Source organism: Eumetopias jubatus, unplaced genomic scaffold, assembly GCF_037043125.1.
Source record: "Eumetopias jubatus isolate StellerSeaLion01/CBP00866 unplaced genomic scaffold, mEumJub1_p1.0 scaffold_12, whole genome shotgun sequence".
In the NCBI taxonomy this organism is placed as follows: Eukaryota; Metazoa; Chordata; class Mammalia; order Carnivora; family Otariidae; genus Eumetopias; species Eumetopias jubatus.
Window position 1 is genome coordinate 4,991,592 of NW_028274818.1, and position 22,899 is coordinate 5,014,490.

Sequence of the window (22,899 nt, forward strand, 5' to 3'; positions counted from 1 at the left end):
TCTGGTGATGAGTGATGGGGGGCATCTTTTCATGCCTGCTGGCCATCTGTGTATCATCCTTGGAGAAATGTCTGTTCAAGTTCTTGGCCCATTTTTTAATTGAGGGATCCGATGTTTCGTTGTTGTGGGGGTTCTGTATAATATTCTGGATATTCACCGCTCATCAGATATATGATTCGCCTGTATCTTCCCCCACGGCTTGCCTTTTCACTCTTCTGATTGTGGTCTTTGACTTACAAACGTTTCCAAGTTCGACTAGTCCCGTTTGTCCCTTTTTGCTTTGTTGCCTTCCTTTTGGCCTCATATCCAAGAAACCACTGACTGCCAAGTCCAGCGTCGGGAAGACTTCCCCTGTGTTCTCTTCTAGGAGCTGTCTAGTTTCAGGTCTTTAATCCTGCGGCTGGGTTACGTCCCGCCCCCCTCCTCCTTTCCTGATGCTCCGTCTTTCCCCCTACTCCTTCCTGTCCGCCTGTCCGCCTGCCTGTCTCTCCCAGACCGCCACCCCTCCCCATGTTTCTGCTGTTCTCCCCCCCCATAGCACCTCCCTGCTCCCAACGCATCTCCGACCTTCCTCTTGCCCTCCCCATCTCCGAGCTGTCCCCTAATTCCTCCCTCCGCCCCAATCAATTTCTTCTTCTCTCCTCCAGGCTCCGCACTGGAACCCTGACCATGGGACCTTGAAGTGGCTCTGACCTCCTCAGCTCAGTGGCAGACCCCACTCCCCCAGGCCCTTCCTGCCCCTCCCACCAACAGCTTGCCGGCTCCCAGAGGGAGGGGTGGGGAGGAGATCCTGATCTCGCAGGGCACGGGGCTTCCATCATGATGCTCAACTCAGACACGGTGGAGCTGGACATACCTCCCACCCACTCCGAGACCGAGTCAGGCTTCAGCGACTGCGGGGGCGGGGCGGGCCCCGACGGGGCTGGGCCTGGGGGTCCCGGAGGGGGCCAGGCCCGGGGCCTGGAGCCCGGAGAGCCCGGCCGGAAAGACCTGCAGCACCTGAGCCGGGAGGAGCGGCGGCGCCGGCGCCGGGCCACGGCCAAGTACCGCACGGCCCACGCCACGCGAGAGCGAATCCGCGTGGAAGCCTTCAACCTGGCCTTCGCCGAGCTGCGCAAGCTGCTGCCCACGCTGCCCCCCGACAAGAAGCTGTCCAAGATCGAGATCCTGCGCCTGGCCATCTGCTACATCTCCTACCTGAACCACGTGCTGGACGTCTGACGGGGCCTGCCTCCGGCCTCGCGGGAGTCCCCCGGCCCCTCTCCCCCGCCCCTGCACCCCCGCACGGAGTCGCGCAGGCCCCGGGGCGCAGGCAGGCTGCCCTCCGCAGGTGCTTGCTGGCTGGCGGCTATAGCGGGAGCCCCACCTCTTCTTACCGACCCCGCACCCCCGCCCCGGGCGAATCTCATGTGCCTCCCACCGTTTGTGGTTGGGGCCCAGCTGGTCAGAAATGTTTGCCTGGGTGGTCGGTGTACAGTTCTTGCGGGGGTTCCTAAGCGGCCCCCCTAGCTCTCTCAAGGGCTGCTGCCTCTTCTACCCCCAAGACCAAATTTTCGGAGACCCCAGATCCTGTCTGTCTCCCATCCTGTTTCCAGCGTCTCCTGCCCCCCCCCCGGGGGGGGAGGGGGCATCGTCAGGGGAAGGGGGAAGCCTGGGCTCCGAGTGCAAGGGGGGCTTCTTCTCAGACATCTCGGCCCAGCACCGGTGGCCCGAGGGCCAGGCGCGGCCAGGCACGGGGCTCCTGAGACAGCTCCTGCCAGGGGAGTCCTAGCAGCGGGAATCCGGGAAAAACGCTACCTGTTTTCTCTCGTTCCTGAGGCTCAGCACAGACGGACCTCGATCTTACTTGGTAGTGAGTGCCTTGCCCTCTCTAAGCTCCCCGCCCCCTCCCACCCAGCATCCCAGTTTTCTCCCTCTCTGTGTGCAGCTGTTGAAAGGGTAATCGATCTAGATCCTGGAGGAGGGGATGATGGCCCCAGACCCAGCCCAGAGAATCAGCAGAGGGCCCAGGCAGTGGGTGAGCCAGATCGCACATCTGCTTCCTCCATCCCAGCCCACTGGGAAAATGTGCAAAACCCACCCGCCTTCCTCCCTCAGATGCAGCGGGGAGGCTCTATTCCTACCCTCTGGGAATGCTCAGCTCTCTTGGACCTAGGGCCAGTTCATTATAGATAGATTTTTTTTCTCCTTCCTTAAGCTTGGCTTCAGCAAGGGAAGACAACCGCCACCCCGCTCCCGACTCCCAGGCTCTCTGCACTTCCCCCCACATGTTGCTTAGCCCCCCTCTGCTGACGGCAGCCCAGGGTCAGCAGTGGAATGAAGGGCCAGAGGGCAGGTGCAGAAGTGAGCTCACGGCCCTTCCCATGCTCCCTCCTCCCCGACACCAGACTCCGCGCTCTACAAGGATATTATTTATTTACGTATTTATTTATTTATTCATCTATTTATTTACTTATTTATTTATAAATATTACTATTTATTGCCTAGTTGTGCACTTTGGGGTAGAGCGAGGGGGCTCCTGGCAGTCCTAGCTGGGTCTCTCTTGCTTCCTCCCCGGTTACTCCTTTCCCTTTCTTACTCCTTCTGCAAGCTCCAGGTGTGTGGGGAGATCCTCCCTGCTCACCATACCCATATCCCTTCCTTAGATCCATCTGTCCGGACACCCAGTCCTCTGGGATGGTGCCCTTCCCCCAGCTCCAGGGCTCCTGGACCCTTCTGTAGCTCTCTCCACCCCCAGACAGTCGCACCCCAGTCCTGCCTGCCTCTTTTCTCTCTCTAGCCCTCTCCCATGACCTCGCACTTCTTCCTAATAGCCCCAACAGCGGGCCCCCCGGCGTCTGTGTCCTGTGTCCTGTGTGTGATCCCCTCCCATTGCATTTCTGATTTCATACGAAAAGAAAAATTAAAGTGACCTCGTTCTAGCACCAGGTATGGCTGTGGATCATTCGGTTGGGTTGAGAAGCTGGCCTAGGCATGGAGGGTCCTAGGCTTTGAAGGCTCTTCTGATGGGGCTATGAGAGCTCAGTGTGGTGGGTACCCAAAGAGAGAGAGGGAGGGGCCACAGAGTAAAGAGGCGCAGGGAAAGGTGTAACACACCGGTCCCAGACCTGCCCACCGAGAGTCCCAGGTACCTCCATCTTGGTGTTCATTGAGCGACACTTTCTGACCCCTCTGGCATTGTGCTTCTGCTCTGCTCTCTCTGGGCCTGAGGAAGAGCTTGAGTTCCCAGGGGAACCCAAGTAACACATGTGTCTGTAGGTCCATGCTGCTGGGAAAAGCCATGACATACAGTCTGTCTCTCCTCATTGTTGTCTCTGAGCTGGGTCAGCATTCATTGCAGTTTGTTCTTGGCCCACTTTGTGTTCCGCAACCTGAGGATATGGGGGAGAACATGATGGACAACCTGGGACTCAGGAAAGGGAAAGGGATAAAAAGGAGCTCTGAAAGAATATCCAAGGACTCCTGGAAGAGACCCTACAGTCAATTTATAGATGAGGACACTAAAGCCCAGCGATGAGGGGGGCCTTGCCCAAGGTCACACAGCTAGTCGGGGGGCAGAAGTAAAGTTCAAACCTAGGTCCTTTACATCCTGTAATGCCAACACCCCACTTCCCTGAAATGACCCAGCCTGCCAGGTGAGACTCTGTGGGACTCTTCTTATTTTAACAAGAACCCCAGTAAACCAGAGAGTATTCAGTTTTGTGGCCAAGAAGGCAAAAGGTCTGGAGACAACTTTGCAGAAGGAATAGCTGAAAAACTGAGGCTATGTGTCTTCACAAGAGCAAGCTCGGGGGGCGATATGGTCCTTAGCTTCAAATACTGAGAGAAGAAACAAAAACAAGACACGCTGCGCGGCCCCGGGGAAGCAGAACCAGGACCAGTAGGGGGAAGTTACAGGCAACAGATTTTAACTCTAAGGAAAACCTTTCAACACCTGGAGCTGTCCAGCAACGGAAGTGCCTGCCTCGAGGAGGAGGAATCCGAATAGATGGGCTGGAGCATGGACCACAGACAGAAACCAGCGAGTCCATTCCTGCCTCCCTGGAACACTGGCTAGGTAAACTCAAAGATCCTTTCCAAACTGGAGGCCCTCTGGGAAGTCTGCAGGCAAGCAGTGGGAGGGAAATGCTGAGACATGTCTGGACTCTGAAGGTGCTGTTTTCATCCCTGACATCAGCGGCAAGGGGGGTTCAAGTTAGACAGGGAGAAACCCACACACATCTTCCCTTCCCCATCTGCGTTAGAGGAAATGTGCTCTGCCCAGAGCCTGGCAGGAGGGAGGGCTGCACAGAGACCAGGGAGAACCTGAGGACTATAGGGCTGGAGCTGGAAGGGAGCATGGCCGTCACCGGATCCAACACCTTTGTTCTGAAGGCAGGTAAGCCACCGTCCACAAAGGGCATGTGACTCACCCACGTTGGTGGACTGGGGTTAGAACCGTGTTCTCCATTCCTGACCCTGGAGCTCGGTGCCTTCCCCTGCACAGCAGCCCTGGCCCTCGGAGCTCCCTGCCTCCCCCCTTGTCACTTTGCCCTGCTGGAAAGCAGAAGGGGTTACTGGGCCCCTCTGCTCAGGGATCCCTCAGGGCCTGGGGGTGGGGAGGGGGGGCCAGCCGCAGCTGTTCTGCTAGCTCCAAATTTCTTCAGATAATCAATTGGCCTCGGCTGCCGCTCTGCACCACAGGACCAGGACTGGAGAAGCTGGAGGTGGGGAGGAGGAGGGGAGGGGACAGGGGGCAGGGCGCTGGGAGAGGGGACCGTCTGGGAGACCCAAGTCCCCAGGCTGAGGACTGAGGGAAAGTGGGAGCTCGGAGCTAACACCAAGGGAGGGAGGGACAGAATGTCAGGAGAGGAGGCATCTGGGGCCCTCATTCTATGTCCTCCAAAACCCACCAGGTGGGCCAGTGGGCTGGGCGACCGGCTGGGGGGGGGCACCTGGCACGAGTCGGACTTGAGCACCTCACCCCCCCTTCCTCCTCCAACCCCCTTTCCTCCTCCAACTTCCTCCTCACCCCTGCCAGCCCCTTCCAACTGTCCATGCCCCTTTCTCAGCACAGCCCACCCCTGGTGGCAGAGCCCCCAGCAGGCCCCAGGGGCTTGAGAGTGGAGGGGAAGCTCTTAGCCACTCCTCCTGCCTTCACACACACACACACACACACACACACATACACACACACACATGCACACACACACACATACACTCTGTGTAGGCTGCCAGGCATATGGCCCCTTTGTGCCACACAATGGAGGCCCTGCCATGCCCCTTTCCAGGCTGGGCACGGGGCTTCCTCTCCCTCCTCTTGCTCACCTCCCTTCCTTCTCCATCCCCCACGCAGGGTCTGCCTGTGCCTCCTCTTCTGCCTCTAGCTGGACCTCCCCTCCCTCCATCTTTCTGCCTCTTGTTTGCTCACTTGCTTGCGTCCTTTCCTGAGCCCCCGAAGTCTGGGCGAAGCCTGTGTAGAGAAGAAAGAAGTGGACAGAAGGCCACAGCCCTCGAAGGCTGGTTCGGGGAGAGAAGAAGGAAGCAAGTGGAGCGGGAGTGGGGGAGAAGGGAGGCAGTTTTGGGATGGAGGGGACAGAGAGCCGGCGGCTGGCAGCCAGAGGACCTGAGTCCAAGTTCCATATTCACCTTCACTCGTGGCGCCATAACAAGCAAACCACACGCGCTCCCTGGGTCTCAGGATCAAGACCTGCCTCATAATGGTGTTCTGAGCATGAAATGAGATCATGCCGGCAGTGCTCAGCATGATGAATGCCCGCTAAATGGCACAGTGAGGAGCAGTTAGTAGCAGGGCCAACCCATACTGTTGTACAGTCTGTGCACTGTACAAGGTGCCAGGCCAAGGCAGTGAAGGGGCCTGACACCTAACCAGAGCCACTGGCCATGCCAGTGGTGCCAGTGAGGGTGCAGCATCCCCCAAGAGGGGGCCCTGGAGCCAACCCCTCAGGTGGGTTCCCAGGCATGAACTTACAGGGGTCCAACCGAAAACTCAGAGTCCTGACAACCTTGGAAACCAAGACAGAGTGGAAGGGGACGAGAGGCTATGGCGAGCCCCGAAAGGGAGGTCCCTTACCTCCGTCTTCCCTGGAAAGTGGGGAAAAGCTGAACTATGAGATCTGCTACACCCATCAAGGAGACCCTGCAGCTGAGAAGGGGTGGGGAGCTTAGAAGCAGGAGAGGAGGGAGAGCCTGGGAGGGTCGGTGGGTAGAGATGAGAACGCGGTGTGGGTGGAAGGACCTCTGGCTCTCGGTCCTCCTCCCGGGTCCGCACTTAAGCAAGGTTCGCGGAGCCGCTCTGATGATCGCTTGTTGAACACTGCCCCCTGCCGGCGCCCGGCGGAGCCGTCTCACTTCCCTCTCGGGCGGGAGCCGCCACCAAACTGGGAGAGGTCCCTCCAGAGGGGGACAAAAGGTGAGGGAGATGTGGTGGGAGCTGCGATCCAGAATTCTGTTCTTGTCAGAGTTTCTGGAAGGTGCATGGGGGGGGTTTGCTGACTGGGGATGACTACGGTCTAGAACTCGTGGGTGTTTCATTTATGTATGTTAATGCTGTATCATTTCCAGATGGATTGTTTTCCTGCCTGTGTCCATTTCATTTGCTGTGTGTCCGTGTGTGTGTGTGTCCGTGTGTGTGTGTCCGTGTGTGTGTGTCCGTGTGTATGTGTGTGTGTGTCCGTGTGTGTGTGTGTCCGTGTGTGTGTGTGTCCGTGTGTGTGTGTGTGTGTGTGTGTGTGTGTATTCTGTCTCTGGGGTGCTCGCCTGCTTCTGTGCCGCTGTCCAGGAGAACGTATGTGTGCTTGTTTCTATGTCCTTTTTTTTTTTTTTTTAAAGGATGTTGCAGTCTTTTTTTTTTTTTAATGATTTTATTTATTTATTCATGAGCGACAGAGGTGGGGAGAGAGAGAGAGAGAGAGAGAGAGAAGCAGAGGGAGAAGCAGGCTCCCAAGGAGCAGGGAGCCCGATGCGGGACTCGATCCCAGGACCCTGGGATCATGACCTGAGCCGAAGGCAGACGCTTAACCATCTGAGCCACCCAGGCGCCCTCTATGTCCTTTTTTATGTGGGAGTCTGAGTGCTGGCTTTCACGTATGGGGGAGCGCTAGAAGTGGCTTCATTTCCTCTCCTTCCCTCCACCGTACACCTCTCCCTTCCACCAGCCACGTGGCCACCTGCAGGCGACAGTCTTTTGGTGGCTCTTGCCTCATTTGGACCAAGCTGAGAGCCTCGCTCCGGCTTTACGCGGGATTCTTAAGCCTCCTAAGTGGGGCCTCGGGCTTGACGCCCAAGTGGCTGGAGATGACTGGGGTGGCCCTGAACCCAGAGCCACCTACCTCCCTCTCGTCCTTACTGGCATGGAACCTCCCACCTTCTTTTATTACCTTGTGGCTAACCTCCTTCATGAGTCAATCCCCTTTTATTCAATGCACTATACATTTACTAATAGCCAGGGTGGGCCAGACACCGTTCTAGGTGCTGAAATACCAGGCTGTCCGACAGGGAGGGCGTGTAGGGAGACAGATGTGTAAACACACCACCCCCCTGAGAGGGGAAAGCACATGCAAGGACTGCAGTCCCGCCAAGGAGAAGGATGGGCTCAGGGGCCGTGCTGCTGAGGGCGGGAGCAGGTCACATCCGAGCCGGGCTTTGAAAACAGCGGGGGCTGGCCGGGTCTGCATAGGTGCTTGCAGACAATTCTGTGGTGGGCTGCCAGGAACCCCCTTCACAAATCTCCTCCTTCTCTGGACAGGGGCACTCACTTCCCAAGCTGCAGCGGAGTCGCTCCTCAGGAGCTGCCTCTGGAGGAAGACAGCTGCCTTGTGTGAGGTCGTGCTCCCTCCCTAGGGCAGTCTGCGTGCAAGGACTGGTTGTGGGGTTACAGAGTCCCTGTGCCCGGCAGCCAAGAAGGGCCGGCTCTGCTTGAGACCGCCCCCCCCCCCGCCCCGTGATGCCCAGAGCATCGCATTTCAGCTCCCCCCTCTGCTCCCTGCAGCCTCTCTTACACCTCACAGGTGTTCCCAAGAGCGCACCTGAGAGGGCTCTCCTGCCTGAGAATCCGTTTCCCAGAGAACCCCAGCGAAGCCCTGATATTCCGAGTAGGAAGCACTGTAAGTACAAGGCACGGAACAAGAGGTTCTCTAAGCAGTGTGCTTTGTTGGCATGTAAGACGCAAGGGGCTAGTGGGGCACAAGAGTGGAGGAGAGCGTCCTGGAGAGGTAAGCCGGGGTGGGTCAGGACAGGTCCCGGGTGTCACGCTCCCTATGTGGCCACGTAGCAGAGGGGACGGCCGTTCCCTAGTAGGGCAGATACACGCCATCAAATGGACATTGTAGACACGTCACTGTGGGAGTAGTTGTGGAGAGAGACGAGCTAGGGCTCAGATCTGTGCGGGAACAGTTTTAGGAAGCTATGGCAAGTTCATAGGCAAGGTCATAGGCAAGGCTAGGGCAAGGTCAGCCAGGGCAGACAAGAGTCTGTACTGAAGCAGTGGCAGAGGGAATGGAGAAGAGAAGACAGACTGGGGAAAGCTACTTAAACTAGATTCAGTAGGGCTGGGTGATGGGTTAAACACAGTGGGCTAGAGATGGGCGCCCAGGGGTCCGGCATGGGAGCCTGGATGGACAGAGGTGCTCCCTTCCAAAATAGACCACAGAGGAGGAGAGACGTGCAGGGAACTGTGGGGGCACGGTGGCCATAGTGGGGACATCCCAGGGAGAGTGGGACAAACGCATGGAGGAGCTTTCCGTGGTGTAGTCCGGAAGGAAGTTGCTCTGGGTTTTCGTCGAACAGCTGGACCTTTTTACTGGGACGTCTCCCAGAAATCTGCGACTCCGTAACCCCAAACAGGCCTCCCTCTCCTCTCCTCTCTCAACCCCACCTTTCCCTGGGTGTTCCTCACATGAATAAATGGCACCCTCCGCAGTCAGTTGCCCTGGCTGTCATGCTTCTGTCCCTCCCCTGCCATCGCCGATCCATCATCGTCTGTCCATCCTAACTTTTTTTTTAAGATTTTATTTATTTATTTGAGAGAGAGAATGAGAGAGAGCGAGCACATGAGAGGAGGGAGGGTCAGAGGGAGAAGCAGACTCCCCGCCGAGCAGGGAGCCCGATGCGGGACTCGATCCCAGGACTCCAGGATCATGACCTGAGCCGAAGGCAGTCGCTTAACCAACTGAGCCACCCAGGCGCCCTATCCATCCTAACTTCTAATCATGTCTCTGAGCTGTTTCTCTATTTCCACCAGTCTACCCCCACTTTCCTGCACTGGCCTCCTTGCCTCTTGGCTTCCTCCCCTTAAATCTGCCCTCCAGACTGCCATCAGAGTGGCCCACCCAAAAGGCAAGTCTAATCGGAACAGGTCTATACTCAAATTCTTTTAATGGCTCCCCATTATTTCTCAAATAAAATCCAAATTCCTCAACATGGCATGGAAGTCCTTTCAGGGTGCAGCTCCTGCTAGTCTGTCGGCCCCACCTTCTCACTTTGTGCTCTAACGAGTCCGAGTCCCAAACTCTCTGGCACACTCCATATGGTTCCTCCTCCTACTTCACCTATGTAAGTACTAATCATCCTTCAACACAATGCAGACGTCTTCTCCTCCGGGACACCTCCTGACGTGGTGTGCCTTCCTATAGCCCCAAGTTCGGCACCTCCTGTGCCCCTTAGCTTTCCATGCATATCTCTGTGATTGCCCTCCCCACATTGAGGTCTACTGAAATCATCTATCAACTCTCATGTGGGTTTTAGTGTGACGTGGGGTTGAATTACTTGAAATGTCTCTGAGCATCTGTTTCCTCATCAGAGATAGCATGCAAAGCCCTTACCCCAATGCTAGTGCATAACAATGTTCAATAAATGGTGGTTATATTAGGAAATTATTGTTTTTATTACCTTCCTCTTCAATTTGCTGAACTGTCCTCCCAACATCCACCTGTTGCCGTTTTATTTTTATTTTTAAAAATTTTTTAAAAGATTTTATTTTTAAGTAATCTCTACACCCGACGTGAGGCTGGAACTCACAACTCGAAGATCAAGAGTCACACGCTGTACCGGCTAAGCTTGCCAGGCGCCCCACCACCTGTTACCGTTTTGCCTTGAGAATACGTATTTGTTCATATATTCTAGTCCGTTTGACATTTCAGATGGGTTTCTCATAAGTTATTTCCCTCCAGAAGCTTTGTCTTATCTTTTCACTTCACTGGAAACCGTAGGATTTCTTATTCTATCTCTCTATCTATTCATCTAGCGATCTATCATCTATCGATCTATTTTGAGATGGAGAGAGAGCGAGCCCCGGATTTCTCATTTTGAAAAAGTGTTTCAGAAAGTACCAAAGTAAGATATGCCTATCATAACAAATTCAAATAATACTAAATTACACAGAGTTAAAGGGTGGGCACCCTGAGTGGCTCAGTCAGTTAAGCATCTAACTCTTGATCTCAGCTCAGGTCTTGATCTCAGGGTCGTGAGTTCAAGCCCTACATTGGGCTCCATGCTGGGTGTAGAACCTACTTAAAAAAAAAAAAAAGTAAATGTATGACCCCTACATACCAATTGTATAGGTATGAATTGCACATCCCTCCCCAAAAGTAATTCATATTAACCATTTGGTCTGTATCCTTTCAGACTTCTTCAGTTTTTGCAAATATATAGAAATGTATAAATGCATGCATTTAAAATTATATTGTACATTGACCATTAGACTTAGTTTAACTTAATATGTACTGCTACTTACTGTTTCTTTAATACATTATAAACATCTTTTTATATCTGTACATATAGAATAACTTCACTTTTTTAAAAAATTTTTTCTTTATTTATTCATGAGAGACAGAGACAGGAAGCAGAGGGAGAAGGAGGCTTCCCCACTAAGCAGGGAGCCCGACGCGGGACTCGATCCCAGGCCCCTGGGACCATGACCTGAGCCGAAGGCAGACGCTTAACCATCTGAGCCACCCAGGCGCCCGAATAACTTCACTTTTTAAACTTCTCACTAGGACATATGTATTGTAATTCATATAACCATCCTCCTGCTGATGGACATTTAGGGTAATTCCAATCTTTTGTTATGAATAATATGCTGCAGTGTACCCCATCTTTCTATGCATACATATTTGTGCACTTATGTGAGCATTTTTGGAGGGTAGTCTTAGAAATGGAACTGCTGTATTAAAAAGAATATACCTTTGAATTTTTTTAAAAAAGATTTTATTTATTTGACAGAGAGAGACCGAGTACAAGCAAGGGGAGCAGCAGAGAGGGAGGGAGAAGCAGGCTCCCCGCTGAGCAAGGAGCCTGGAAGGAGGGATGGAGGGACCTGGGACTGGATCCCAGGACCCTGGGATCATGACCTGAGCTGAAGGCAGACACTTAACCGACTGAGCCACCCAGGCGCCCCTCGGTTATTCTTTTTATCTACATATATCTTGTGCACACTCTACCATGTATTTAATATACAAGGTTGTTTCCCAATTTTTTTTTTGCTGCAATGAATTTCCTTGAATATGTCATTTTATGTATCCTTTGTAGGGTTATTTTTGTAACGTTATCCTAGGAATGGAACCAGATTAGAGACTATACACATATTCAGTTTATTAGACACTTCTAAAATGTGCTACAGAAACTAATAGTTTAGACTACAGCAGCAGCCCAGGATTATCCTGTTTCCCACCACCTCATGAGCACTTGACACTCACCAACTTCTAAATTTTGCTGCTGATGTAGTTGTAGCGATAGGTATTTGTTTCCTGTTTGGTCTGATTTTGGGGGAATTTTCCAACTGATTGTATGATCTCTAGCATTATAGCATTGTAGGATCTGTAGGATTATGGATAGTGAGTCTTTTGCCATGCAGACATTTTTATTGGGTCAAATTTATAATCTTTTCTTCTATGGCTTCTGTATTTTGGGCCTTGGACTTCCCTGCTTCAAGATCATAAAAGAAAGAAAGAAAAAGAAGAAAAAACTCCATGGCTTTTGTCAACCAAGTGGAGAGTCTATAAAGCAACCAAAAGCATGCATTTGGGGTCTTAGGGATTGTAATTCCCAAGGCACAAAGCTGGGAGTTGACCGAAATTGTAATCGTGCTCCTAATTTTGAGAGGGGAGTGCAGGCTTATAAAGACAAAAGCCACAAAACTTGTTTTGAAATAATTATGACTGGTGCTGCAGAGATGAAACTACCTAATGCATGAATGGCTGTTCAGCCAACAGGTGTTGCATTATCTCCATCTCTGTCAGAAGGAGAAGGGTGTGCTCCAGGAGGTGGTCCAAGTGCAAATGACAAGTTGCAATTGACCAAAACCAAGAATTTGTGATGCTCCAAGAATTGAGACAGGAGAAGCCACAGGCCCTGCTTTCTCAGTATCTTCCTTACCTTTGAATGACTCTTAGCAATGCTTACTTCACTTAGGAATCTTCTTTCACACTGTCCTCTAATACTTAAAGTATTATTATTGCTTTGGTGGTAATGTTGTTTACCTTAAATGAGATAAGAATCCAAGTTTATTTTTCCCAAATAGTTACCCAGTTATCCTAATACCATTTATGGAACAGTCTGTCTTTTCTTTATTGAAAGAACAATTTTCTTTCATTTGCAACATAGTTATATATTATTTCTTTTTCTTTCTTTTCTTTTTTTAGTTTTGAGAGTTCTTTATATAATCTAATACAAGTTCTTTATGCAATATGCAATATGCAAATATTTCCCCCAGTCTGTGACTTGTCTTTTCACTTCTTAAAAGTGTCTTTTGAAAACAGAAGTTCTCAATTTTGGTAAAGTCGAATTTATCATTTTATATTTTGTGAAAATTAATAAAGGGAAACTTTATTAGAGTGGAATCCAGAGGCTAGAAGGGGGAGCCATATTACTCAATGTCAAATGCTGGAAGAATTGACAATTACAGATCCCAGCAGAAGAATCATCAATGGGAAAGAATTATCAATGACAAGTCCCAACAGGAAAAGATGTACATTGAATCTTCTACAAGAAATCAGCCATCCCTGCGACGCAGCCAATGTGTGACCCTCATCACCCTCAACTCTTTCTTTCCTTCCACAGACTTTGATTCAAAACCACCTCTCCCAACTTCCCTCTTCTCTCTCTCTCTCTCTCTTTTTTTTAAGATTTTATTCATTTATTCATGAGAGACGGGGGCGGGGGGAGAGAGAGAGAGAGAAGCAGAGGGAGAAGCAGGCTCCCAAGGAGCAGGGAGCCCGATGCGGGACTCAATCCCAGGACCCTGGGATCATGACCTGAGCCAAAGGCAGACGCTTAACCATCTGAGCCACCCAGGCGCCCTTCTCTCTCTCTCTTTTAAAAAAGATTTTATTTATTCATTTGAAGCAGAGAAAGAGCATTCACGAAGGAGGGGTGGACGGTCGGGAGAGGGAGAGGGAGAAGCAGGCTCCCGGCTGAGCTGGGAGCCCAATGCAGGACACGGAGCTCAATCCCAGGACCCTGAGATCATGAGCTGAGGAGACACTCAACCCATCTGAGCCACCCAGGCACCCCTCAACTTCCTTCTTCTCCATAAAATGACTTTCCTCTTTGTTGGGTTTGCCTATGATTTTGCCATGTTTGCATGTCCTGAATTTCAATTCTCTGTTATTGAATAAACCCATTTTTGGGGGGCTGGTGGTATAACTGACTTTTATTTTTAAGATTAACCATCTTTTGTGGATCATGCTTTTAGTGTCATATTTGAGAAATCTTTGCTTAGCTGAAAGTTGCAAAGATTTTCTCCTATGTTTTCTTCCGGAAGTTATGTCTTACATTTAATTTTGTGATCAATTTTGAGTTAATTTTTGTGTGTGATGCCAGGTAGGGATTGATGCCCTCCTCTTCCTCTTCTTTTATTTTTTTGGCATGTAGTTACCCAACTGTCCTATATTGAAAAAACTGTCCCTTCTCTGCTGCATTGCCTTTGCACGGTTGTCAAAAATCGACTGACCATATGTATGTGGATGTACTTATGAACTCTCTATTCTGCTCCACTGCTCTATTTGTCTTTTTTTTATGTCTATACCATACTATCTTAATTACAGTAGCTTTGAAATAAATCTTGAATTTATACAAGCCTTTCTGCTGTATTCTTCTTTTTCAAAGTTGTTTTGGCTGCTCTAGGCCCTTTGCATTTCCATATGATGCTTAGAATCAGATCGCCATTTTCAATCAACATTGCTGTGATTTTGTTTGGGACTACATTAAATGTTTAGATCAATTTGGGGAAATTGAAGTCTTAATAATACTGAGTCTTCCAATCCATGGGTAATATATATCTTGCCATTTATTTAGGTCTTTTTCTTTCTTTCTTTCGTTTTTTTTTTTTTTTTTTGAAAGAGCACAAGCAGGCATGGGGAGGGGCAGAGGGAGAAGGAGAGGCAGAGAGACAATCCCAACCAGACTCCCTGCTCAGCACAGAGCCAGAGGCAGGGCTCAGTCTCACGACCCTGATAGCATGACCTGAGCTGAAATCAAAAGTCCGATGCTCAACTGACTGAGCACCCAGGCTCCCCTATTTAGGTCTTTTTTCACTTATCTGAGCAATGTTTTGGAGTTTTCAGTGCACATCTTTTGTCAGATTTATCCCTAAGTATTTTATGGTTTTTTTGATGCTATAATCAATAATATTTTTAAATTTAACTTTTGAGTGTTCATTGCTAGTGTTTTGGATTAAATTGTGGGCCCCCAAGATATATATTGAAGTCCTAATCTGTGGTACCCATGAATGTAATCTTATTTGGAAGTAGGGTCTTTGCAGATATAATCCAAGTTAAGATGAGGTCATACTGGAGTAGGGTGGGCCCTCAATCCACTAAGATTGGTGTCCTTATAAGAAAACTTGGACACAGACATGCACAGAGGGAAAATGATATAAAAACCCACAGGGAGGGGTGCCTGGGTGGCTCAGTTGTTAAAACATCTACCTTCAGCTCAGGTCATGATCCCAGGGTCCTGGGATCGAGCCCCACATCGGACTCCCTGCTCCACGGGAAGCCTGCTTCTCCCACTCTCTGTGTTAACTCTCTCTGTCAAATAAATAAAATCTTAAAAAAAAAACAACCCACAGGGAAAAGACAATGGAGGTAGAAATTGGAGTGATGCATTTACAAGCCAAGGAACACTTGGATTGCCAGAAGACACTGGAAGCTAAAAGAGGCAAGGAGGGATTCTCCCCTAGATCCTTCAGTGAGAGCATGCCCTACCAATATCTTGGTACCAGACTTCCAGCAACCAGAACGTGAAAGAATAAATTTCTGCTGTTTTTAAGCCATCCCAGTCTGTGAGACTGTTATGGCAGCCAAGGGAAACTAATGCAACTAGTAGGTAGGAACACAATTGATTTCTGCATATTGATCTTATATCCTGAAAGCGTGCTAACCTCAGCTGTTAGATCTAGTAACTTTTTTGTAGATCTCATTGAATTTTCTGTATAGATGATTATGTCATCTCTGAATAAAAACAATTTTACTTCAGGCCACCTGGGTGGGAGCCTGCTTCTTCTCCCTCTCCCTCTGTTGCTCCCCCTGCTTGTGCTCTTTCCAGCTCTCTCTCCTGCTCTCTGTCAAATAAATAAATAAAAATCTTTAAAAAAAATAAAGTAAAAAAACAATTTTACTTCCTCCTTTCCAATCTGGATGCCATTATTTATCTTTCTTGCCTTATTGCACAGGCTAAAGCCTCCAGTATAATGCTGAAGAACAGTGGTGAGAGCAGATATCCTTGCCTTATTCCTGATTTTAGGAGGAAAGCATTCAATCTTTTACTATGATGTTTTTACATGATGTTATTGTATTTGTGTGTGTGTGTGTAGATGCCTTTATGTGGTTGAAGAAGTTTCCTTCTATTCCAAATTTCTTGAGACTTTTTTTAATCAGCAACTTATATTGGATTTTTGTCAAATGTGTTTTTGATAGATGTTAAGATGATCATGTTTTCTTTTCTTTTTGTCTTTTCTTTTTTGATTGTTAGAAATGTTTTCAGTGTTTCAGATGTTTACTCCACTTTGCATTTTTGGTCATGATGTACTATCCTTTTTATATAATGTTGGATTTGATTTACTAAAATGTTATTAAGGGTTTTTGCATCTATATTCATATGCAGCATTGGTCTATAGTTTTCTTGTAATGTCTTTGTCTCATTCTGGCGTTAGAGTAATGTCGGCTATGTATAATGAGTTGGGACGTATTCCCTATGCTTCAATTTTCTGAAAGAGTTTGTGTGAAATTGGTATTATATCTTTTTTTCTTAAATGTTTAGTAGAATTCACCAGTAAAGCTATTTAGGTCTGGTGTTTCCTTTGTGGGAAAGTGTTTGTTTGTTTCATTTTGTTTTTTAAGGTTTTATTTATTTATTTGAGAAAGCACCAGCGAGAACACAAGCGGCGGGAGTGGAGAGGCAGAGGGAGAGGGAGAAGCAGATTCGCTGCTGAGCAGGGAAGCCCGATACAGGGCTTGATCCCAGGACCCTGAGCTCATGGCCTGAGCCAAAGGCCAACTGAGCCATCCAGGCACCCCTTTGTGGGAAGATTTTTAACTACAATTCAATCTGCTTAATAGCTATAGGGTAATATAGGTGATCTATTTCTTCTTGAGTGAGTTTGATATTTTATTATTTTCTTTTTTTAAAAGATTTTATTTATTTATTCATTCGAGACACAGAGATACAGAGAGAGAGAGAGAGAGAGAGCATGAGCAAGGGGAGCAGCAGAGGGAGGGGGAGAAGCAGACTGCCCGCTGAGCAGGGAGCCCAATGCAGGGCTCGATCCCAGGACCCTGGGATCATGACCTGAGCCAAAGGCAGACACTTAACCATCTGAGCTACCCAGGCACCCCTATTTTATTATTTTCAAGGGGCTTTTACAATCAACCTAAGCTGTCAAATGTTTTGCATAAATTCTCCTTTTATTCTTTTAGTATCTTTAGAATCTGTAGTGATGTAGTCTCTCTTATTCCTGATATTAATCACTTATGGTTTTTTCTTGCTTGTTTGATAAGTCTGGCTAGATTTATCTATTTTTCTTCTCTTCTCACAGAACCAGCTTTTGGTTCTTAATTTTCATTCAGTTCAAAAATTTAAATGTTCTCTTTGATTTCTTCTTTTACCCATGAATTATTTAGAACAGTGTTGTTTAGTTTCCAAGTATTTGGGGGATTTTCCAGATACCCTTCTATTATTGACATACAATTTAATACCACTGTGGTCAGAGAATATATTTTGTATGATTTCATTCCATTTATTTATTTATTTACTTACTTATTTATTTTTAAAAGATTTTATTTTTAAGTAATCTCTACATCCAACATGGGGTTCAAACTCACAACTCTGAGATCAAGAATTACACGCTCTACCGACTGAGCCAGTCAGGCACCCCAGATCGCATCCCTTTTAAATTTACCAAGACTTGGGCGCCTGGGTGGCTCAGATGGTTAAGCATCTGCCTTCGGCTCAGGTCATGATCCCAGGGTCCTGGGATCGAGTCCCGCATCGGGCTCCCTGCTCCTTGGGAGCCTGCTTCTCCCTCTGCCTCTCTCTCTCTCTCTCTCATGAATAAATAAATAAATAAATAAATAAATAAATAAATAAATAAATTTACCAAGACTTCTTTTTATGGCCTAAGATATGGTCTATCTTGGCAAATGTTCCATGCACACTTGAAAAGAATGTGTATCCTGCCATTATTGAGTGGAATGTTCCATAAATGTCAATTTTGGTCAAGTTAATTGATAGTATTGGTCAAGTCCTTAAATACCTTTACTGATTTTTTGTTCACTTGTCCTATCAATTACTGAGATATAAGTATTGTCATTTCTGGTTATAATCACAGATTCATCCATTTCTCCTTATAGTTCTATCAATTTTTGCTTTGTGTACTTTGCATCTCTGTTATTGGGTACATAAATACTCAAAATGTGTTATGTCTTTTTTTTTTTTAAAGATTTTATTTTAAAGCAATCTCTACATCCAATGTGGGGCTTGAACTCACAACCTCAAGATCAAGAGTCCCATGCTCTACCAACTCAGCCAGCTAGGTGCCCCTCAGATTGTTATGTTTTCCTGATGAATTGACAGGTTTATCATTATGAAATGACCTTCTTTATTCCTAGTAATACTCTTTGCCCTTAAATCTACTCTATCTAGTTTTAATATAGCCATTCCAACTTTATTTTTTTTAAAGTGCACAGCAACATTTTTTTTTAAAGATTTTATTCATTTATTTGAGAGAGAGAGAATGAGAGATAGAGAGCATGAGAGGGAAGAGGGTTAGAAGGAGAAGCAGACTCCCTGCTGAGCAGGGAGCCCGATGTGGGACTCGATTCTGGAACTCCAGGATCATGACCTGAGCCGAAGGCAGTCGCCTAACCAACTGAGCCACCCAGGCGCCCCCAACTTTATTTTTATTAGTGTTAGCATGATATATATTTTGCCATCCTTTTACCTTTAACTTATTCATGTCTTTATATAGTGAAAGGGATTTCTTGTAGGCAGCATATAGTTAGGTATTGCTTTTACAATCCAATCTGACAAGCTCTGTCCTTTAATTGGTGTGTTTATTTTTTTAAGATTTTATTTATTTATTTGAGAGAGTGAGTGAGTGAGAGGGAGAGCACAGCCAGGGGGAGAGGCAGAGGGAGAAGCAGACGAGCCCAATGTGGGGCTCAATCCCAGGACCCTGGGATCATGACCTGAGCCAAAGGCAGACACTTAACCAACTGAGCCACCCAGGCGCTCCTAATTGGTGTGTTTAGATTATTTACATTTAATGTGATTATTGACATAGTTGGGTTTAAATTTTCCATCTTGCTATTTGTCATCTATTTGTACCATCTGTCCTTTTTTTCTCCCTTCTTTTCTGCCTTTTTCTCAATAATGTAAATAACTGAAATTCAAAATAGAAAATATGGAGAAAGACTTGGGATTTTGCAGATTAAACTGGTGGTGTCAGGAATGGCTTGATAGAGAAAATATCAGGTCTTAATTCTGCTTGTCGTCCAACTCTGGCATCTTTGCTGAGGGTCACATTGAGCTCTGAGGTGCTGCAGGGATGTCTTTAGAGTCAGCACCATGGCAGAAGACCTCAAGACCAAAATCAAGAACTACCAGACTGCCCCTTTTGACAGCCACTTCCCCAACCAGAACCAGACTAGGAACTGCTGGCAGAACTACCTGGACTTCCACCACCATGAGAAGGCAGCGATTGCTAAACGGGTGATGTCTCTGTGTGTGAATACAAGTCCCTCTACCCCATACCCTGGGTGTCAGCCTGGGACGACTGCTGGGCTGAAAGCATATTTCCTGGGAAGATCTGAACTGGCTCCACCCCCCCTCCCCTATCCTCCATCCTTCTCCCAGGGTGGCAAAGGGGGACCTGGGCACATGGTGATCCCCACCCCGTGATCTTGAATCATGGCTTAAATAATAATAAATACTTGTTGGAAAAGTGTAAGACTGTCTATGTGTAAAAGAGCCAGATGATAGGGTAAGAAGCTGTGGTGGGAATTAATACCTTGACCAGTAAGAGGGGCTTCAGGGTGATTGTTTTTTTTCTGTTTTGTTTTGTTCTATGTTATTAAATTGACCACCTTCTCTTTTAAAAAAGATAGAGAAAATGTCATTTGATCTGGACCTTGAAATATTTTGGATCAGGGTGATGGTGGATGGGAGGCACGCCATCTTGACGGAATAAGATGAGCAAAGGGGATGGAGACAGGAAAGTATGTGTGTGGTTCAGCAGAAAATGGATTATGCAGATGGTCAGAAGAAAAGTGGCAGGAGAAGATGTGGAGGGTACGTATGCTGTTGCCAGCTTCCTATGGACACCCCCACCCTGATGGCCTGCAGATATCTAAGCCACCTGTCAAATCAAACACATTATTTGCCTTCAAACCTACTCTCTCTCAGAAGCCCATAATTTGATGTGTGGCATCACCATTTTCCTTAATATCTATACCAGAAGCCTCTGAGTCATCTTAAGTGCCTCTTTGTTCCTCAACTCTATCCATCCCCCCCCGCCCCAGGTCACCTCTCCAATTTGAACTTTCCTTTCTATCCCCCTGGTCTTGGAGCCAGCATTTGCTTGCTCTCATTCTTGTGCTCTCTCTCTCTTTTTCTCTCTCTCTCTCCCCTCAACTACTGCATTAGCCTTCTCACTGGTCTCTCCATTTCTAGATTCGTCTTCCTTCACACCATCTTTCACACAGGGACTAACTCCCTGTACCCCCTGAAAATGGATGTGAAATTCTATGTGTGTTTTTTCTTGGGGAAACCTGTAGCTTTCATTAAAGTCTCAAAGACAGCAACAGTCCACAAAAAGCTAAGAGTGGCTGCCTTGTATCTTTATTTCAAACGAGACATCGGATGTTCAGTTAATGTAGTGCAGTTGACAGACTACTGAACAAGAAGTCAAGAGACCTAGGGTGCCTGGGTGGCTCAGTCAGTTAAGGGTCCAACTCTTGATTCTGGCTCAGGTCATAATCTCAGGGTCGTGAGCTCAAGCCCTGCATCAGGCTCCACGCTGGGTGTGGAGCCTGCTTAAGATTCTCTCTCTCCCTCTCCCTCTGCCTCTCCCCACCCCCCAAGGGAAAAAAAAAATCAGGAGACCTAGGTTCGAGCTCTGGTGCTGCCACAAACTTGCTGTATGATCGGGGGCAATGTGTTACCTGCTCTGTACCTTTTCCTCATCTGTAAAATAGAGAATGATCACTTCCAGTCTCAAAATGTCATTCTTTTATTAATTACAAGTAGATTCTTTTAACATCAACTATTCCAGTTTATTTCCTCTCAGGCTCTTCTCTGTTCTGTTCCACTAGACAAACATTTGCTGTTGTGTGCCGTTCACTGAGCGAAGCTCTGCCTTTAGAAAATAAATAAAGCACTGTTTCTCCCACTTCAGAAACTCACAGACCAGCTGGGCAGACAGATATGTAAATGAGAAATTACCATACAATGTCATAAAATGCAGAGATCTGGAAGCACAAAGGAGGCCCTCTGGGGGAGGGAGGGGCATCTAACTTTGCTTGGGCAAGTTGGGGAGGCCTCAAAGAGGAGACCACAGCTGAGTCTGGAGGGATGAACAGAACTTTCTGAGCAGAGAAGGAGAGGGATGACATTTCAGGCAAGGGAAACACCATATGAAGGTAGAGGGAGGCAGTAACAGAGTCCCAACTTGGCAGAACAGCCCATACCTGAGGATAGTTTGAATGTATGCATGTTGAAGACTGGGGCTTTGAATGCGCAGGAAGTAACAGGAGAGAGGGCTGTAGGGGAGGGTGAGTCAGTTACTCAAGGCCCTCACACAGAGTGCCAAGAAGTCTTGACTTCACCCCTTGACAGTGGGGAACCATTGGATTGTTTTAGGCAAGTGAGTGACCGTCTGATTTCTCTTTCTCGGAAAAAGCACACTGGCCGTGGAGGGGAAGATACATTGGAAGGGTATGATACAAGTTTGGAAGTGAGAAAGGTCTGAATAAGCCAAGGGAGCGGGGGGTGGAGGGAAGGTAATGTGTTCCCTTTAAACCTATTACACCCAAAGAAGAGCCAAGTTAAAATGTCCAGCAGGATGCTGGAAATAGGAGTCTGATGCTGAGAAGAGGGATCTGGATTTAGGAGCATGAATAAGTAAGCGCTGATGGAAGGCACGAGAGAGAAGGACAGTATCTAAGGCAAACCTGGAGGAAGTATCCTTGGCAAGGGACGTGGGGCATTTATTCTGGTGAGGAGGGAGGAAGGAAATCGGAAAGAGTTTGATTTAGTGGTTCTCACATTAGAATCACTGAGATAACTTTTAAAAAGCGCCAATAGTTGGGTGCACCTCGGAAATTTCTGGTTTAATTACTCTGGGATGGGTCCTGGGCATTGGTATGTTGTCAGAGCTTCCCAGGTGATTAAAATCTGCAGTCAAGGTTTGAGAACCACTGGTTTAATTGTAGGGAACTCTTTAGACTGGTGATAACAGGATGGGGTTTGAGGAACCTCGCACCTGATAAAGGTTGGATGACAGGGGATGGTAAAAGTTTGGGACAGGTGAGGACTAGAGAAAGAGAAGGAAGTTAGAAGGGAGCTAACACCAATTTAATGACTTATGTGCCATTAATGTAGAAATGAATGAGGCTCTGTCCTTGTTCTCAAAGAGACCAGGAGCTTAGTGAAGAGAGAGACACCTCCCAACAACCTTATGATACACAGCGTTCTTAACCAGTTAAGACGGTTTGCTATTTTATTCCCTTTCTCACTAAAAATGAAGGAAAAAAAATCCAGCTGTTTCACAGTGTAGACTGGATCCGGAAATACTTTTGTAAGCATCGCGAGGTGCCTTTCTAGGAAAGCTGGGTACTAGCGAAAGAGCTCTAATTATCCTGGGAGATAGAACTGTGCCCAGTTTTGGGGCGCCTGGGTGGCTCAGTCGTTAAGCACCTGCCTTCGGCTCAGGTCATGATCCCGGGGTCCTGGGATCGAGCCCTGCATTGGGATCCCTGCTCCGCGGGAAGTCTGCTTCTCCCTCTCCCTCTGCTTGTGTTCCCTCTCTTGCTGTGTCTCTCTCTGTCAAATAAATAAAATCTTAAAAAAAAAAAAAAAAAAAACGGGCGCCTGGGTGGCTCAGTTGGTTAAGCGACTGCCTTCAGCTCAGGTCATGATCCTGGAGTCACGGGATCGAGTCCCACATCGGGCTCCCTGCTCAGCAGGGAGTCTGCTTCTCCCTCTGACTCTCTTCCCTCTCGTGCTCTCTATCTCTCATTCTCTCTCTCTCAAATAAATAAATAAAATCTTAAAAAAAAAAAAAAAAAAGAACCGTGCCCAGTTTTATCAGCAGGGCTCTAAGAAGATGGTGGTTGTGGCTGGGATGTGGGCAGGACTGGGGTCACCTGTACCTGGCAGTTGGCTGAAATTGCCCATCACTAAACA

The 22,899-nt window shown here is 48.0% G+C and overlaps 1 protein-coding gene and 1 pseudogene across 1 annotated transcript; both read left to right on the top strand.

The window, feature by feature from the left end:
• The first annotated feature begins 813 nt into the window (after positions 1-813).
• Positions 814-1,221, top strand: NHLH1 (nescient helix-loop-helix 1). Its single transcript, XM_028090885.1, has one exon. It carries the CDS (start codon positions 820-822, stop codon positions 1,219-1,221), a length of 402 nt encoding a protein of 133 aa, XP_027946686.1. The 5' UTR covers positions 814-819.
• Positions 1,222-19,062: 17,841 nt separating this feature from the next.
• On the top strand, positions 19,063-19,307 carry LOC114199110 (cytochrome c oxidase subunit 6B1 pseudogene; annotated as a pseudogene).
• Positions 19,308-22,899: the final 3,592 nt, after the last annotated feature.

Excerpts from the sequence above, each read along its gene's own strand:
- NHLH1 (XM_028090885.1), top strand. The coding sequence starts at position 820 with ATGATGCTCAACTCAGACACGGTGGAGCTGGACATACCTCCCACCCAC.